Genomic DNA, 20,599 nt, shown 5'->3' with positions numbered 1-20,599 from the left:
GTATGGTTCATTCATTGGAAATTGAAAAGGTTTATTTGTAATAAAATTACCTTCTTTATGTTACTCATCATGCCCTTTACTATGAATTAAATGGGGGTGCTTAAGGCTTGATATAAGAATTTTTCCCATGTTAATAATGAATTATCCATTAGTGAGAAGGAAAGCAAGGAAGAATGAGAGTAAAATTTCTTATTTGATGATACAAAGATATGGGCACGAACAACTAAATAAATCAACGTGAACGTTTGGGTTCAATTATTGGCCCAGTTAAAAGCAATGTAAGCATGAGTTAGGAATTCATTCAACAAAATTATAGTGAAACGGTTGAAAAGAGAATAGCATTACTAGAAAATTAAATTCACATCTAAGGAGTTACGGGATATCATTGTTTATAAGTTACATTTTTAATAAGTCATGAGAAAAATTCTATGAAAATGGAAAAGTAGAAAATCCTTTATTAATTTTAAAAGTATGAGGAGGATTCACAAAGATGGCGTTCCCTAATTCAAAAGTGCTTAAAATGAGAATGAAAATCAATTATTATATTTATATTGGATATGAAAAAATAGTATTGAAATGTATGAAGAGTATTCAAGCGATGAAATGCATCATAATGGATTCAATGGTTATTGAATATCTAGTACCAAGGATTCAAAAAAAAAAATGTTTCACAATGATTTCGTGCATTAGAAATTCTCCAAATATGTTGTGTATTTGTAGGTCGAGTTAGAGCTTTAAATAAAGCTAGAAATAAGCACGTTATTTCGAAAATTGGGGTCGGAATTCTTAATTGGCGACTTATGTCTATTATCCAAAAATTAATTGTGATAGCTGGCTACTTTTATTAAGATATAAATTTATTGTATTGTGTCAGCATCGACAAATATATCAAAGACATAGTATAATAAAATAATTGATCTTATATGGTGTAATAACGTGGATCCACTTTTAAAAGTTTACCAAGAGATCAAGTATACAGCAGATCGAGGATAATTATTTTAAAGCCTACTATGTAAGAATTTTAATAATAATGACCCAGCATTGTTGATTGAAAATCCCAAGATGTTAGTTCAATGGGATAACCAAGTTATAAAAAATCAATGAGCGCTTGAAATATGACTCATATCCATTTTATGATAAGAAATGTGCTGGAGATGAATTTTTACCAACCTAAATCATATCATAATGTTGTATATAGTGACCAGAATACATGATTAGCGACCACAGTTATTCGGTTGATAAAGATTTATGTTTATAGCGACTACACTTATTTGGTTGCCAATTTCGTTCACTGACAATGAATTTGCAACTAACCAGTGACTAGGATATAATGGTCGGTGAAACATTTCAAATACCAGAAAATATCATTCAGCGACCAATTTTTGTGGTCCCTTGTAATCTTCTTTTTGGCAGTGACTGGACATCAGAATGTTCAACCCACAATGTACCTGGCACAATGTAATCTTAGTGTATGTAGAGTCATTTTCATTAATTTTTGTTCATGTGGGAAATTGTTGAAAATTAGTTTGGAAAATTGGTTTGAACAGATTTTTGACTAATTATTTAAGTTGAAGCCGTTGGTCGGTACTAGATATTTGAATGTCGAACTAGTTCTACACCGTGAGTAGATTTTCAAAGTTAATTTAGTTGCTTGAAATTAATTTCGAGTGCATAAAAAATTAATGCCAAATTTAAGTTGCTCAAATACATAGAAACTTTTGGAAAACATTAGAATATTATGGAATTTTTCTAGAGCATATTTGGCTGAAAACTCGTATATCTTTTTATTGTAACCCTACACGACAATGAATAGAATCTTTTCAAAATCTTTTTATTGTAAATACATATCCTTTGGACATTATATTTCAGTGAAAGGAAATGTATTTTCATTGAATTGTGCCGTTCGAGACATAATATTTGAATCAGTATATGTTAACCCCAGTGATTGTTTTCAGTAGTCCACTTCGTCCTAGTGATGGCAACGGGGCGGGTTCAGGGTGTAGTGCCCCACCCTGCCCCGCTCCGTTCCCCAAAACCTTGCCCCGAGGGAGCAGGGACGGGACAACTTTTTGCCTCGTTTATTATTATTTTATTTTTTTTACATTTTCAAAGTTTCAAGTTATGTTATTATTAGAGAATAAAATACAAATTTAAAATGAATTTTTAAAAGGTGAATTGTCTAGAAATAAAATTATTTTTTATTTTTTTCCTTCACAAGGCGGGTTCAAGGCCGGGCATCCTCGCCCCGCCTCACCCCACCCCACCCCACCCCACCCATTCGGGATGGATTTTTTTGCCCCATTTGAGGCGGGGTGGGTTTTATTGCCATCCCTACTCCGTCCCTGCATGATTATATCGATACATATTCACTTTAATTCTTTGTTTATTTAAGTCAAGAATCTTAAAACTTTAAACTAAGTTTTACTTTGTAAGATATGTAAGTGATATTTTTATAAACTTGAAACTAAGGATTTCGGAAGAAGCAGTCTTTAACTTTTATATCTCTTTTATATCTGTTGTACTACAATAATAGTCTTTTGATTCTGTAATATAATACTTAAACTTTAAATTCCAACATCAATCATCCTACTTGCTTTTAGGACTGTCTTAAGTTTTTTTTTTTTTTTTTTAAAAATTACTAATTCAAAACTTTTTATTTTACTTCCTTTTGACATTTCTATTCATTTTAGTTTCAATAGTCATCATTCTGCTTGTGTTTAGGACAGTTTTATAAGTTTATAAAAACGTTTTTCCTACTAATTCATACCTTGTTTTGCATTCTTTTAACCTTTCTTTTTATTTAGTTTCGAAAGATAAATTTCGAATGACTTGGAAAATTAGTGGATATTCTTAAACATTAGATTTCACGTTTTAAAATTTTGTTAAGATGGTGAATTCTAGTATGCGGAAGAAAGTAGAAACCACCGAAGACTCTTGCAGAAAAAACTTTCCTTGCAATTATATGTTTCTAACTGAGTGATTTTAGCTCCAAATGAATGGAATGCAACAAATGTAGAATATAAAATAAAGACAATATTTAGAAGAGAATTAGCCACTCTTCTATTGATCATTTGTTCTATCTATATTCTATACAAAGTGAACTACAAATAAGGGGAACTACACTTTTGTATAAGGATAACTAGAGTATTGGCTAACTACTATGGTAAATGACTAAGTAACATTTACTACGAATGAGCAAAAGAATGATATGTTCCTGTCACTTATTACTCCTCTATGTACTTTCCATAAGAGTACCCACCCATATATGACGTTACCATTCCCTCCCCGCCCCTGTTTTTGAAAACCTTACAAGCATCAAACGCTTCTTCCTTATCGAACAGAAGATAGAGATACATCTATCTTGAGTAGTAATCAATAAAAAATAAAGTCTCCATGACCATTCATACAAGGGGTAGATAATGGGCCACGGATATCCGTGTATAAAATAAAGATAAATATTTTCATGGAATATTTATCATAGATATTATCTCTAGTATATTCGTACAAGATGATGGATTGGACCCATCAGAGACTTCAATCTTGGAATGAAGATAATGAAAGTGAGCTAAAGAAAATGGTTTTGTGAGTGCATCATTTGAACATAAACAAAACAAATAAAAATAAATAAATAAATAAATAAATTGTATATCAATTTTATGTGCTTCGCTTTTGAGCAGAATACGGAATTGGCGCATACATAAACGGTCACAACATTGCTACATTAAATAAATAGTGTTAAGTAGTTTGAATGTCGAGTTCATGAAGCAATGATTTAAGTCAAAGAATTTCGCTTGCTGTGTTGGCAATGAATCAATATTGAGTAGATAATCGTGTGTCGAATATAATTACACAACCAATGAAGCTTCAACGTGCAAAACTGATATCTTGATTATTACGGCTTAGTTTAATCCACCACAAGAAACCACAATCCAAAAACGCCACTGAGTTGTCGAGGAATCCACTAAGGATTTGTCCCACAAAGGTAAGGTGCAGGTGGCGCTCACAAAGGAAAGAGAAAAGGAGCACACGGCCACAACAAAATGCTCACAAAGTGGAAGGACACACTGCTGTTGTTTTTAATCTCAACTGCCATTCTTAAAATAATTCACAAAGAAAGGAGATATATATAGGTATCCAATTAGTTCAGTCAACCACACCAATGTGCTAAAACTATCAAATGGACCATGAGCAGCATTAACTAAAAAAAGGAAAAATACATTACTACAAAGATTTAAAGATACATTTTCAGAAATAAGAAACTTGTAAAGAAATTTCAAAAATCAAGTGACCACTTGATAACATGTCAAGGTCATAATAACTGGTTGAAGGTCACAATAACACACAATTATGATCACATTCACAAATCACATATGGTCACAATAAAAAAAGACACAAATTGTGAGTCTTAGTCGTAATCACACATCTTTTAGGTAACATATTATTTTATTGATCACAAATTACCTAATTTATAGGTTTTATTGGTCACAAATTAACCATTTTATTGGGGACAATCACTAAAATAATTGGTCACAAACACTCTTCATCCCACTCACCCCACTCCACTACACCAACATCAACCTAACGTTGTGCACAATTACAACCACCACAAATAACGACCATTTGCAAATTGTAAACAACCACCACCATTTACAAACCACCAACAACCACTAACAAAAATCACCTCAAAACTCTGGCAAATAGCGATGATTACTAAGAGTAAATGGTACATGGTAAATGATACAACAAAAACCATGCAATCTCCATTGCGCATGACACTACTTCGCATATAGCAATGATGAGCGCCGCTCTACTGCCACTGTGCTTATCGTCGAAGAAATAATTGATAGTGAAGAATTAGAAGCTGGTGGAGAAGTTCTATGACCTTTTGTTTGGATAGAAAATGAATTAAAGTTAAAGGGTAGGGCAGGTTTGATAGGGTATACCTGATTTTTGAAAGAATAAAGTTAAAATCTGATTTTTTTTTTTTTGAAATGATAAGTTAAAAACTAGGGCAACGTGTAACTGAAAAATTGCTTTGGTTTGCCCGATTAAGTTGTGAATTGAGCCTTTGGTTTAGGTTCCAACTTATGGCATTAATTCAATCCTTGACCGAACCCAATTAAATGAAATGTTAAACTATCAAACATCATCATCCCGATATTTATTGGGTACCAAAAAATTAACAAAATCCACATTAATACTTAACAAACTTGCAAGCCAAAAAAACCAAGTTCATATAATACTTGCCTAATCAAGCTATCCAAAATAAATTGGAAGCACAGACCTTACTAGTATCTTAACCCCAAAACACATACCGTACTTACTCCATGTACTCACCAAGAGATAAGGTCATACTCGGTACAATCAAATTTACATAGAGATCAATCAAGAGCAAATAACACATAGTTATACACATGTGATGTGATAAGTGTATTTTATACACATATTAAGGGCTTAAATAGTAATATTTTTTTTAAAACAAGTGTAATCCCAAAGACAAGGACCAAATTTCAAATAACCCATAGATGAGATAGGCAATGAAATGAAGATCGAAGATGCCATGACTTTAATTGGATACAATGGAAAGATAAAAGAACAAGATTACAAAAGAAAAGGGCTGAAAAGAAGCAAAATCAAAGTTTGAGGACTAAAGTGCAACTATTGAAAAGTTATGTTGAACCTTACAAAGAAGATTCAAGAGTGTTATGGATCTATAGAATGAGGAAAAGTCAAAGGGATGAAACATAGTCAAAATATTATCACGTATCAACTTTTAGGCGAAAAAGTTATGCTTTAGATTTTCAATCTCTATATGAACCCAATTTTGGCATCGCAAATGTTCGAATTGGAAAAATTATATCTTTGAAAGAATTGTATACATTTGAGTTATCCTTCCAATGCAGTTTAAATCATCTCAATCGAATATCGAAAGAGGAAGACATGACCGAAATACTGAAAGTCGTTAGGAAAAAAAAAGCCCTATAACTATGCGCTTGCATAGTTCAAAAATCCATACAATCCCATCCACACATGTGGGGAGGAATTTGGAGTTCAACAAGTGAACTATGCAGTCGCATCCCAATGTACAATGCTACCGCTTAGTACAAGATTTTAGATGAATCTCAGGTTTCCTTATACGATTAAAACTCAACTTGGCAATAATTTGGACGATATCTTTGACCTAGATTCGAGTTATATAAATACCAGAACGTTCCATACACATGGAAGGGCCTATTATATGCAATAGACAACTCAAAAACTTGGAATAATTATATTAAAGAAGAGGACATATTCATACTTGTGAGATATTTCAACCAAAGAATTGCAAGAAAACTATTAAGCACATTTTATACTATGAAACTTGTACAAGGATTGGAAGGAAACAACAAGATATATCAAGAATTCAGGATTTCTCGTCAATTATTTAATTTTCAAGTGTTGTTGATTAACCTTAAAATATGTTCTTGTAATTCACATGGGAGGGCCTATTATATGCAATAGACAACTCAAAAACTTGGAATAATTATATTAAAGAAGAGGACATATTCATACTTGTGAGATATTTCAACCAAAGAATTGCAAGAAAACTATTAAGCACATTTTATACTATGAAACTTGTACAAGGATTGGAAGGAAACAACAAGATATATCAAGAATTCATCGAAGACATTCAAGAATTCAGGATTTCTTGTCAATTATTTAATTTTCAAGTGTTGTTGATTAACCTTAAAATGTGTTCTTGTAATTTTAATTATGCTTGGCTAGACTCTTTTCATTACCAGGATGAGATGAACCCTTATTATAAAGTTTTTGCTTAAATGATTTGATTGATATTAATTTATTTGAATGGTTGGGTATTTATCAAGGTTTAGTTTGCTTTTCAATTAATTGGCCATTAGCTGAATTGTTTGTGGGTTTTACTATCATCGAGAGAGATAGTGGGTTCATTTAGCACTTAATAATGCACTTTGTGAGGTTCGTAAATGATAGAGTTATACCTTTATGTTTCACATGATTTTTATAGGTGTTCTAGCTCGTTTAATGCTTTATTCCTCATTCATATCTTTCATAGAAATATAGGAAATTCCCGTGTAGGATTAGATTTAATTGCTATCGAGAAAAGCTATTAATTAAAATAGGAACGTCACCACCGAGCATGATTTCGAAATGTCAATTTAAATTGTTGAACTAAAATGGATTAACAATGGAGATTCTACATCTTAACAATACATCTCACGAATTTGAAAGTTTTTACTTTGCTTTCAAGTGTGATAAATTAGACATTCATTCGTTATAATTCTATCTTCTATTCGATTAAGGTTATACTTTAATAAGATCAAACACATAATCCTTGTACGCTTGACACTTAATTTACCATTATATTACTTGCTCAAGATTCAATTAACAAAGTCCTACAGGATAAGGTTTGTAGATGCGATCATGAATCGAACCAGATCGAAACATTCAGCTGTCGGCGGACAAAGTTGGAATGCGACCGCAAACAAATGATGGCTAGGCCTTGGTTCCCAGGCTTAGGGTATTCCCTATTATGAGCTTACTCAAATCAAAACTAAACTAGCTGCCCTAAAGTTTTCAATGACTATGACAAGATAGCAACAAGAATTGACAACCGAATGACTAAGAGCAAAACTATCCAGAATCAATATATTGCTTGAAATAGAAAACTAACACCATTGTAGGTCCATAGAGCAAACACGAGAACATTGTCTTCAGGGATTGTCATTGAAAACCACCACACACATTGCTATGCATCGTCACCGCCTTGCACATGGGTCTCACGTGCTGCTGCCTCTACTGCCCTATGGATCACACACATTGGCGATGTATCTCAACCTCATCGTCTGGAGTTAGAATATGGTGTCCTTTTGATGCTTGGCTTGGCATGAAAATGGAATTGCATATCCAAGTTTGAAGATTTTCAACAAATTTTTGGCCTTTTTTTTGCATGTTCATGTCTTGCTTTTTCTTATAATATTTTTCACATCAATATAACTAAATTTGTGGCTCTGATACTATTTTTTGAATAAAATTACACCATAAATGAAGCTTCTATGTACAAAACTAATAAGTTGATGATTATGGTTCAGTTTAAACCACCATAAGATTAATCTAACACCATAAAGAACAACCCAAAAAGCCACTAAGGTTGCCCAAAAATATACAAAGGATATGTGGGATAGAGAAAATGTGAATATGGCACTCACAAAAAGAGGAGAAAATGAACACAAAGTTGCCTCAAAATACTCATAAAGAAGAAAGAAACAACTCATGTTGTTTTTAATCTCTATAGCTACTCTTAAAACAATTCACAAAGAAATGGAAGATAATAGGTAGCCAATTAGTTAAGTCAACCACACAAATCAGCCATGACTATGAAATGGGCCATGAGCAACATAAAAATGCTTCGAATGGCTTCATTAAGTTTTGGATCAAGCTGCTGGTTTTGGTCCCAACTTGTGGTGTTAATTCAATCCTTAGGTGAAATCTATGAAACTAACCGTTAAACATTGTCCTAAGATTCTTTGGGTATCAATAAAAGGCCCAACATTATAAACTTAGAATGTTGAGCCATGTACTAGATCAACATGCCATCAGGAAAGACATTGTTGACATCTAGCTGAAGGAGATACCAATTAGAGGTCAAGGCAAAACTAAAAATGAGGTAAATAGCTTTTAGTATAACAAAAGACAAAATGTCTTGTCAAGTCAATAATAGGATGTTGATGGAACCCTTTAGGAACTAATCGAGCTTTATATTGATCAAGCGAGCCATCATCCTTACTCTTACTTCGATAAATTGACTTATAACCAATCAACTTTTGGAGCAAATGAGGAAGGACAAGAATCAAGTTACCATTTCAAAGTAATACATTTCATCGAATATGATAGTATGCCAATGAGGATGCTTAAGATCTTATGATGGAAATGTGGCTTCGATGTTCTCAGTTGTGGTAAGGTACGTATAAAGGTTCCTTTTTTAATAGGTTCATGACTTTGTTAGGGAAGTCCACGGATGAACATTTATAAGCTTAGAGAGAAGGGCTTCTAATGTTCTAAGAAACAAAAAAAAAAAAAAAAAGGATCTGATGCACAATAATTGTAGACAGAGGGTGAAGCTTGCTTAAATGTGTAAGCGGGCATTAGGTTAATTGTAGGGGAAATTGGAACTAGGGCGTGGCAAATGAGGAATGGAAGCTAATAGTACAGGTTAGCTGCAGTTTCATCAATTTATGATTGTTGAGATATGGTGCTTATTACAAAAAATGAGAATTGACAACATGAAAATATAAGAACAATAACACAAGTTTAACGTGAAAATCCCAGACGAGAAAAATCATTAACAGAGTAGGAGAAAATTCACTATGTTAAAGAAAATTGCAAACATTGGATGATTTTAAGAGATGTAATTACTCTAATATTTAATACAAAAAAGAGCCTAACATATGGTGGGCTCTTAATATAACAAGTCTAACAAATAATGGAATATTTGAGATAATTCATAAATGTAAAAATTGTATCTAAGACTTGCATCGGATAACACCACTGCTCGAGCGGTGATATTCTTGTTAACAAGAGATGTATCTACCACATGAGTACTAGTGCGACATTAGCGATCGGTGGAGTTATTGCGATTTCCATTCGAGCACTACATGTACAATTGGCAATCGGGCTTTACGCGATTTCTTCTCATTATCCATCTTTGACTTTTTCAAGGCATACTACAAAACTCACAATAGTTCTCAATAGAGTTCTAGTTACACTCAAACTCTAACAAATTTTCACCTTGACACGAATTCCAATGGAAATAATAAAACTTCACCTTTCTACAAAAGCTTAAGGGTAAACTCAATGAACAAATACTAACCAAGTTCAACTAATGCTCGTACTTGACTATAGTAAGTAACTTGGTCATCATATCAATAGTATTATTTTAGGTACCAACTTTGCTCACAATAATATCAAATTCTTCACTGAGCTAGGCTTTCACTTTTCTTATTTCTCCCTTATCCTTGGTTACTATCAACATAAAAGGTTAGATACACAAACGACCCATCACCACACTTCTTAAAATAAATAGAGCTATCATAAATTGTTTTCTTAAAGCCATGAGTGACTAAAAATGAGCCAAACCTCTTATACCACGTAATAGCTTTCCAATTGAAAACACAATCACCAATAGTAAAATTGTACCCTGTAAGAGATCTTCTCTTTTCAAGATTTTCAACAAAATCGAATCAACACACCTAACTTCCTCTTAGAAGGTTTTTCAATGGAATCAATACCTTTGGCAACACTCAAAGCATAAGCAACCAAATCAGTGTAACCGCACTTATGTAGAGGTCTAATATTTCTTTTGGATATATTTAACAATAGAATAATGTGGTATCACTGGTGGTGGTAGGGATGGCAACGAGATAGGTTCGGCGCCCTCCTACCCTACCTCAGACCGGACAGGGGCAAGGCAATTTTTTGCCCAATTTTTTGCCCCATTTAATTTTTTTTCTACATTTTCAGTATTTCGAGTTATGCTATTATTAGAGAATTAAAAAACAAATTCAAAAATGAATTTTTAACTAGTAAATTGTCTATAAATAAAATTATTTTATTATTATTTTTTGCTCTTTACGCACCTCGCCCCACCAATTTTTCGGGGCGAGGCGGCGATAGGTTTTTTGCCATAACTACATGGTGGTAGCAAAGTGGCACTACCCTTAACTTCTGAACAAAGCTAAAATATAAAGTCTGGTCTAGTTATTGACCCAAAATCAAACTCGACCTATGTGTCTGATCTCTATTAATTTGTATCAATAATCTTGTAAAACCCTGTAACACATATAACTAGGTAGATCTTCTGTACCCTTTCATCATAATACGAGCGCATTTGCTAACCTTCAAGACCCTACTTTCAATAGTGTACTTGTGCCCTTCTGAATAACGAATACACAAATATATATAATTTCTCTTCAAATCTGAAACATGTCTCATATCATCAAATATTTTAATTCTTATCGTTCCAATACCAGCTATCTTACAAGGAGCATTATTTCTCATTATCTTAGCACCTTTGAAAACCAATTTGATTAGAGCACATATGAAACGTGTAAGATGTATTAAGAAACTAATCCTCGTAAGGTTTGGAGTCACTATTAGAAATAACTAGAAGTTCTCCATTACTATAGCAATCTTTTGCAACACTGGCTTTACCTAGATTTTCTAGTTATTTTCCTTTCTAATTTATAGTAGCTATTTTATCCTTATCCTGCAACTTATAGTAATCAAAATTGATGTGCCCCCTTTTCTACAATAATTACAAATTTTATCATTGTAATTAGACTTCAATATGCCCTCACGTAACCACCATGAACAACAAGACCCTTTGCTTGAGCTTCAGATCCAATCATAAGCTGCTTCATCTTCTCATTTGAAAACAAAGTATCATATACTTCATCTATGGTCAGAGTGTTATAATTGTAAAAAATAGTTTCACTAAAAGGCATATATGAAGACGGCGGCGAACACAAGACGATTAACCCTAAATTTTCTTCAGTATACTTGACCTCTAGGGTCTCCAGATTAGTAAAAATTTTCATAAAGAAAATTTAGGTGATCTTCTATAGACGCATCTTCTGTCATGTGATAAGAATACAATCATTACTTCAAATGCAATTTACTAGTTACAATTTCCATATGTATAATTACTCCAATTGTAACCATAACATAGTGGAAGTTTCCTCATTTAGAGTGTCTTAAAGAATTTGATTTGATAGATGAAGATGAATTTGAGATAGGGCATTTCGATCCCTACATTGTTTTCCTCCTGCATCCAAATTGAGGGCATCTTATCAAATCTAACAGGGCATCATCCAAGTCTACTTGTGCAAGGACAACCCTCATCTTTACTTGCTGTAACGAAAACCTAGTGTTGTGATCCAAAAGCGAAATATCGAATTTCATGGTTGCCATAACTGAAAATCAAACATTATTCTAATGCCTATTTTTTATGAAAAATGAAAAATGAAAATATAAAAATATATGAACAAGAATACAAAATTTACATGAAAACCTACTACGGGAAAAAACACGAGTAGAAGAGGAGAAAATTCACTATATCAAATGGCTGCAAAAGTTGGATGATTTCAAGAGATGAAATTAATCCTATATATAGCATAACGAAGAGCATAACATATGGTAGGGTCCTAATATAATAGGCCTAACAAATAATGGAGTATTTGAGGTAGAATATGAATATAAAAACTACCAAAATAATGACTAGGATTTGCACCGGATAACACCATCACTCGAGCGGTGGTCTCGCAACTAGCAAGCTGTGCATCCACCGGCCACCGCTCGAGCACCTGGCATAGTTAGCAAGCGATGGAGTTATTGCAATTTTTGCTTGAACGACATCTATGAGGTTGGCGAACAGTCTTCACGTGATTATTCTCCTTATACCTCTTTGACTTCTTCAAGAATTTTTCAAGGTATACTACCAACTCCCAATAGAATTCTCAATAGAACTTCAGTCATACGTGAACTCTAAAAGAGCTTACTTGTGGAAAAAGCTGAGAGCTTAACAAAATATGGTACGCTGAATGGGTAGGGATATAAATTGGGATGGGCATGGGATGGGAAATATGAGATGAGTCAGCAACGAAAACAATAATACTAGTGGTTGTTCACGAATCAAATGGGAATGCAAACTTGATGAAGTTGACATGATGAGAAATTTACATCTGATTAGCAACAATATAATACAATGACTTTGGGGCAGGGGCGGAGCCAGCACCGGGCGTGATCGCTCATGCTGGCTCCACCGGAGTCTTTAGTCAGTTTAGTGACCATCGTGTTGGTAGCAGACGCCCAGCAATTGTAGACGAAGGAACTCAGTTTCAGCTGTAACTAAAAGAGGAGAAGACGACCGCTTTTTTCACTTTTTCTTTGGGCTAATCTAACTGAAATTGGGCCTATTTAAAAAAAAATAAAAATTGGCCCAAATACGGAAATTGGATCCATTCAAATGGACGGTGCATATTTATTAATTGGATATATTGGTTTTAATTGATATTTCTCCCAACTCCCAAACCTAAAATCAGCCCCAAAATTGCAAAACCTTGGTCCTTTCCCTTATATAGAAACTAGTTACCCACTTACCCTCAATTTCAATTCGAAACAGTAGTACCAGATGGAGGCGGTGAACCGGTGAACGTGCGTGTGCCACCAATGTGCTATGTACGAAGTCTTAGAGTTAGGGGCGAATCTCCATCTTCTCCGACCAGACCAGGGACAGACTCCGTGGACTGAAGTTCGAGGTGAGTGGTGAGGTCGAGCACGAGCAGCCAGCAATGTGCATTATAGGCTGCATCATTGGTGATTGATGAGTTAAAGTTTATTAAGTTTAATAATTAAAGTTAAAGAGTTGAATATTTGGTTAATTGAATTGTTTTGGTTGTCTGAATTCTAATTGTCTCAACTCTGTCTCTGTTGACTGTTTTTATTGTGTGTTGACTGCTCACTGTTGAGAAATTGAGTGTTGTTGTATTGACGACTTGACGTATTTTATTTGTTGATTTGTGCAATTGTGCTGGTGCAACTGCAATTTGCCGACCCTTTGTTCAATTTGTTGTATGTTGATGCCTGAAGTGACGGTGTTGAGAGTTTGTTGAGCACTTGGAATCTTGGACGACTTGAGTTGAGTGACTCTGTTGGAGATTTGGAGACTTGAAGTGTTGACTGGCTCGAGTGTTGTACATGTTATTAGTGATAGTGAATCAAAGTTTAATTCATATAGTCGTAGCAAAGGAAATTAGGATTTAGGAATTATTACTAAGAATTGTGATTTTTTAATCAATTCTAATCGAAAATTAAATTGGAGGCATTTTGCAGATTATTGATCTATTATTTCAACCGAAACGAAAGTCGTTACCTAGTTTTCCTAGTTCTAATTGTGCTTCTAGTCCGGCCACTGCTTCTAGCCAAGTACGCGTGTTGTTAAATAACACAAAGAAGTCTCGAGCTCAATTCAATGTTGATGATCTTGTATCTGATCTAGGGAAACGTCCCCCTGTCGAGTCATATGATCCTAATATCAGAGATGATATTAGAATGACATACTTGGAGAAAGGTCCTATCAACCATATGGGCACGACTTTCTAAGAAGACTGATGGGAAATGATAATAGGTGTTTTCGGAAAGAATGGTTTTCTGGATTTCATTGGTTAGAGTACAGTATAGAAAAGGATGCAGCTAATTGTTTGCATTGCTACTTGTTCAAACCTGATAGAGAGGGTCAAGGGGGTGGACATATATTCACCAAGACCGGCATTAGGGATTGGAAGCACAAAAAGACATTGAAAGATCATGTTGGGCTCTTTTATAGTGCTCATAATCAATCTTTTACAAAGTGTACCAGTTTGATGAATCAAAAGCAAAGTATCTCCAATGTTATTTCTAGCTAGAGGAGTAGTCAACAAAATAGTTATAGGACAAGGTTGACTGCGGTGTTAGATTGTACTAGATTTCTCTTGATGTAAGGATTACCATCTCGTAGTCATGATGAATCCAAAGAGTCTCTTAACAGAGGAAATTTAATTGAGCTATTAAATTGGTATGCAGTTCGTCGTAAAGAAATTGAAGAAGTGTTATTTAGTAACGCTTCTGGAAATGACCAAATAACTTCACCAAACATCCAAAAGGATTTGGTTAACTTTGTGCCATAGAGACGAGAAGGTCTATTATCAATGAGATGGGTGATTCTTTATTTTCAATTTTGGTTGATGAGACTCGTGATAATTCTATAAATGAACAAATGGCAGTTGTTTTAAGGTTTGTTGACAAGAGTGGGAAAGTGAAGGAGCGTTTGTTGGGCATTTCTCATGTTACGGATACTTGTGCCCAATCACTGAAGGATGCCATTGATGCAATGCTTTCTACATATAGATTGAGCATATCTAGCCTGAGAAGTCAAGGTTATGATAGAGCAAGCAATATGTCAGGTGAGTTCAATGGCTTAAAAGCTTTAATTTTAAGAGAAAATCCATATGCTATATATATCCATTGCTTTGCTCACCAGCTTCAGTTGGCAGTTGTTACTGTGGCACGTACGGATCATATGCTTGGTGATTTTTTTAACATGCTTGCTATTATTGGGAATTTGGTTGGTGCATCATGTAAGCTTGTAGATTCTCTTCGAGCAAGTTATTATGCTAATATTCTGGAGAAGCTTAATATTGGGGAACTTACTAATGGAACTAATCAGTTCCAAGAAATGAGTTTAGCACACCCAGGTGAAACTAGATGGGGCTCACATCTACTGACAATTACTCGCTTTATTAGTATATTCAATGCCGTCATAGATGTTCTTGAAAATATATCAGAAGATGACAAAAATATAGGTCAAAAATCAATGGCTGTAAGACAGATGAATACTATGCAAGATTTTAAGTTTGTGTGCAGTCTCCACTTTATGTTTAAAATTCTTGAACCTACAAACAACCTTTCACAAGCCTTACAAAAAAAAGGATCAAGATATTCAGAATACTATGAGGTTATTGAAGTTGTGTACGTATGCATTACAGAATAAGAGAGATAATGGTTGGGATACTTTGTTGAGTAAGGTAATTGAGTTTTATGTTGATAGACATATTTCAGTACCCAATATGGAAGATATTGTAGTAATGAAAGGTCGACCTAGGCGTGCAGCTCAATTTGTTTTGTCATGTGATAGACTCAATCTTGCAAGAATTCAATGATCGTTTTTCAGCAACAACTATTGAGCTCTTTGATTGCATTTCGTGTTTAAGTCCAAGAGATTCATTTGCAGCTTTTGATCAGGCTAAATTGGTACGTCTTCCCCAGTTCTATCCTTTGGACTTCAATAGTGACGAGCTTTTATTACTTAGACCCGAACTTGACAAGTTTGTTATGCTTATGAGAATGGACGAAGCTTTCTTTAACCTCAAAAGCATATCTTGTGTAGTTCAGAAGTTGATTGAAACTAGAAGTAGTTGTTATTTTCCATTGGTTTATAGGCTGATCACCTTGGTTTTGATATTACCTGTGGCAACTGCAAGTTTTGAAAGGGTATTCTCCGCTGTGAATTTAATCAAGAGTGACTTGTGCAACAAAATGGGAAATGAGTCGTTCAATGACCATTTGGTGGTTTATGTGGAGAAAGATCTTTTTTTTTTTTTAAGTTGAGAATGAGGCAATATTGCAACGTTTTTAAAATATGAGACCCCGTAGAATTCAGTTGTCTAAGTTTATAGTTACAGAGTAAGGTTCTATCGTATATTTTTTTAGTATTTCGGGTTGTATTGAACTATATTTTCATATGTATATAATGCTTACATATATATCTAACAATTTTTAATATTATTTAATCAAATTTTAATACGATTGTTGATTATCGACGATCAATGATCAATGGTCAAAGTCAAAGTGAAATGTCCTAGCTGAACGTGGAACCTAGATCCACCCCTGCTTTGGAGAGAGATTATCCAAAAAATACAATGGACGTGACGGATGTCCTAACTTGTGGTCGGTGTATGGTTTTAACCACGACTATCAAAGATAACAAACAACATCGAGTTTAGCATAATCTGAGCATTAGTCTTTAACTCTACTGGGGATTTATGGGTAGACTAGACGTGGACATAAGATTTATAATATACAAGATTGTGCTTAACAAGATACCTTAATAAGAGTAGGACAGACACATGGTAGAGTGCAAGATCAGTTTCTACTATGTGATTGTGTTAGGGCGTTTAAAGAAGCCATGGGCAGACCCACATGGGGTCATGTGGGATCAAATGACCCCACATATTTTTTGCCCTTGATTTCCTTTTTTTTTTTTTATGTTTTTTGTTTTTTTTTCACAAAAAATAGTTGTTTTGATCCCTTTACGACCTACTTTGATGCACTCATTACGGGATGTCAAATAAAGTTGAAATATTGCATTCTTAATTCCATTTCGAAGTGTTCGTGGCCTACTTTTTTGCTTACAAAAGGTGTTTGAAATGGTCAACCATAACAAAAGTTACGACACCCCAAAGTAAGCCATTTGAAACTAGGATTTCGAAAATTTCAATAATATGCTAATTTTCAAAATTAATTGGCGATAATATGCTATCCGAATCCACAAATCGTTCGTCCTGTAGAAGCTCATTTTAAGAATTACATCGTTTTTATATTGAATGGTTCAAACGGACATAAAAAATAGTTAAATATGCGTTAAATGTACGTCTCAAAAAAGAACAACTCGTCTTTTCTTTTAAAAAAATTCAATTATTTTATTAATGTTTATTATTTTTGCGCGATAAATTTTTCAATATTATTTATATCATTTTATTAGAAAGTTTTATAAGGAATAATGTCAAAAGTTTTATTATTATTATAGATTAAATGTAATTACATTTGTCTCAAATTTGAATTCATTTACATCTCGGATTTTATTCAATTCATTTACATTTTACATTCAAATCGACTTACTCGAAGTCGGCTCAGCATTTGTCAGTGAATTGGTAAACAAAACTAAACAAGTAGCAAATTTTATTTAGTAATATTGATATGATGTAATTATATGACGTTTATACGTATTAACTTATTTTAATTAATATTATGTTTTTTTTTTTAAAGTATATCTTAATTTTTGAACCCACAGTACTAAAAGTCTAGGTCTGCCCCTGAGAGAAGCCATTGTATTATAGTGTGCGACGGGGTGTAGTAAGTTGCAAAATGCCATTATCTAATATGAAAGAGGCAAGAAAAATATAACCAGAGTACGTATGTGAGCATTAAAGAATTCTTCAACAATAGGTTTAAAACTGTCATGCACATCTCATTTTTGCTTTGGAGCATAAATATAAAATTATAAATCAGAAATATATTTATGAAATGATCAATGAAAATAATGTCGGATTTATTTCGTTTGATAGATTCAACAAGTGATCTCCCAAGATCGAAGAAAATGACAGTGTGTGTGGGCGGTGCTGATAATAGTTGACACTGAAAATGGAAGCTTGAATGACTTGGTGCATTTGCTCTTATCACAATGGGACAAGAATTGGTGGAGAGGAATAAATGTGTAGGGCCACGTATACATTCCATCGGTCCTTCACGTGGAAAGAAGATGTAGAAAATTCAACTGATATCTGATTTGTTTGACAAAACGTAGAAATGGAAAAAAATAATAATAATAATAAAAACAAAAAAATTTCATCTCCGGAACACAAAGGATATTAGGGTCTGTTTGATTGTAAACGTGGAAAAGATAAACTAATTCCACCTACGTTGAAAAAGAAAAAAATCACCAAAATCATAAGAATTCGATTTCCATGAAATTGGGTAAAAATATGTTTTAAGTGTTTTTATCTTGAAATTCGAACTCAAATGCCACTTTCGTATCAAATAGCTATAGTAAAAAATAAATTTCTCGAATGAGACATTTTTCATGGAATTAGATGCTATAAAATGGACCTTAGATAATTTAAAATAGTGAGAGGAAGAGGGAAAGTAAAGCACAACAGTATGGTAATCGTAGATTGGTACTGTCACCAAATATAGTATCGTCAAATCGTAAGGAGATTTGATGGATAATTCTATGTGTACACCATGAATAATGGATTACACCCCCTCATATAGAAAGGAATCCACGAATATTTTATTGTATGTGGGCCTCCTTTAAGTGAGGGGAGATGTAATGTTGTATGTACACCATTGTGTACACATAGCACTTCCTTTGAGCAATAATGGACAAAATTAGCAGAATTCTTTATATGGTCAATGATTTGAGGCATCGCAAGACTGAGTGGTTTGAACAAATAACCGATGGTGATTCAGTTGTAAATTTTGTGATTGATTAAATAGAAAGAGGAGATAAGAGTCCTGACACAGTTTAAGAGGGAAAAGGGTGGAAACAAAGGTTGGTATTGCATAAGTGGTAGACTTGGACATGGTTTCCTTTTTTTGGATCGAATCTTTGATACTATGTAGAACATAAAATAATTATCTACACTATATTTATCTTAATTGTTCTCTTTAATAACAAATAGCGAAGAAAACCAGGTATCATGAGCATGGGCTATTCGTAGGGTGGATCCAGAAAAAAATTCAGGACGGACTAATACGCAGAAAAAAAAAATTACTTAATTTTTTAATTAACATCTGGGCTGGAAGAACAAGTTGTAGGCCAGCCGACCCCGTCCCTAGATCCAACCCTGACTAAAGTGCCCTACCCACTACCAAGGTCAGTGAAGAAATCTATTTTAAAATGACTTTGACTTGTATCAACAAAATATGCCACTTTTGTTGCTGAAGCGGGCAGTGGCTCAGAATAACTCTAACCCGGGCCAACTTTGACTCATATGGCAGCAAATATGCAAAATGTGCATAATAAGAGACGAGAAGAGGAGTAAATTAAGAATTTTTTATCTTTAAAACTTTTTTTTTTCTTTCTTTCCTTTTTCTTTATAACATTCTGGTAATATTGTTTTTTTCAACTGTCAACAAACATTCCAAAATATGTAGAAATAGTTAATATGTTAACCATATTTACCAAACTCCAGTATTTGGGGGAAAACACCAATCTTTTAGAGATCATATAAACCACGTTTAATGTACAACTTTCTTGATATGAAAGTGTACTTGTCCACTATTTAGCATTAGATCGACATGTTCTAAGTTTAATATCAATGATATAGACGGTCAAAATTAGCTCGACAGTAACTTAATTTCTCATCTAGAACACTCTGACGACCGCGTTAGTAGTGTAAACTAAAGGAGTATTTCAAAAAGCAAACTAATCGCGTGTTACTACACATATTCTAAATCTTTCGTACTTTATATCCGTAAAAGGTATCACTACCTGTTTAAATTAAGATCGTGTATGTCTGGCTTTGTTTAATATTTTCTCATTTGAGTCGATAAAATAATAATTTTTTGAATGAGTTTAACTTTGTCCTATAGGTCTGTGACTAGAGGATATTAATCCGCTCATGATTTTTCTAGTGACCTTATTCTGTTGCGTAGCAAGTGCACTTAATCATAGTACAAACGAAGTTATAGTTTTGTCTCTCATCACTCATTACTGTTTGAAACTTATTACGTGTTAAAGTTGCTATCGTGCAACTAACAACATAATTATGATACTTAGAAATAGTTAGTATTGTAGCTTTCAACCTTATCTCATTTCTTTTGAGGTTGACATAAAAAAATCCAATCTTTCATCCGAGGACATCTGTCAGCTAGCAATCAAGTGTTTGATTGATGCTACAGCGCCAACAGAATGATCTCGGAATTGACACACCATACACATGAGGGGTCAATATTTTTTTATTCACTTGAGACCCACGCATCCCATGTGAGGACGCAATCATCCTCGCGATTACCGGTGCGGGTCGAGTGACTTACCAAATTTTTTATTTCAAGTTTTCAACTTCTATCGAAAGGAACAAAAAGGAACCCGATTTGGAGATTCTCTTCAAGTACTAAAATTAACCCTAAAGCCTATGTTCTTGATGCTTTTAACTACTTCCTAATATTTAGCCCCCGTTTGACAATCATTATCAAAAAATATTTTTTT

General features: G+C 33.8%; 1 protein-coding gene across 1 annotated transcript in view; it reads left to right on the top strand.

Moving 5' to 3' along the window:
* Positions 1 to 14,764: 14,764 nt before the first annotated feature.
* Positions 14,765 to 20,599, top strand: part of LOC111373947 — a 17,479-nt gene continuing 11,644 nt past the window's right edge. The window contains exons 1-3 of the mRNA XM_022996550.1: positions 14,765 to 15,430; positions 15,597 to 15,738; positions 15,842 to 16,101. Coding sequence (XP_022852318.1) covers positions 14,765 to 15,430; positions 15,597 to 15,738; positions 15,842 to 16,101 — 1,068 coding nt within the window. The remainder of the gene's footprint in view (positions 15,431 to 15,596; positions 15,739 to 15,841; positions 16,102 to 20,599) is intronic.

This window comes from Olea europaea, unplaced genomic scaffold, assembly GCF_002742605.1.
Source record: "Olea europaea var. sylvestris unplaced genomic scaffold, O_europaea_v1 scaffold1185, whole genome shotgun sequence".
NCBI lineage: Eukaryota > Viridiplantae > Streptophyta > Magnoliopsida > Lamiales > Oleaceae > Olea > Olea europaea.
Note: the sequence above shows the minus strand (reverse complement) of the source record. Positions and strands in the feature narration are given on the sequence as shown.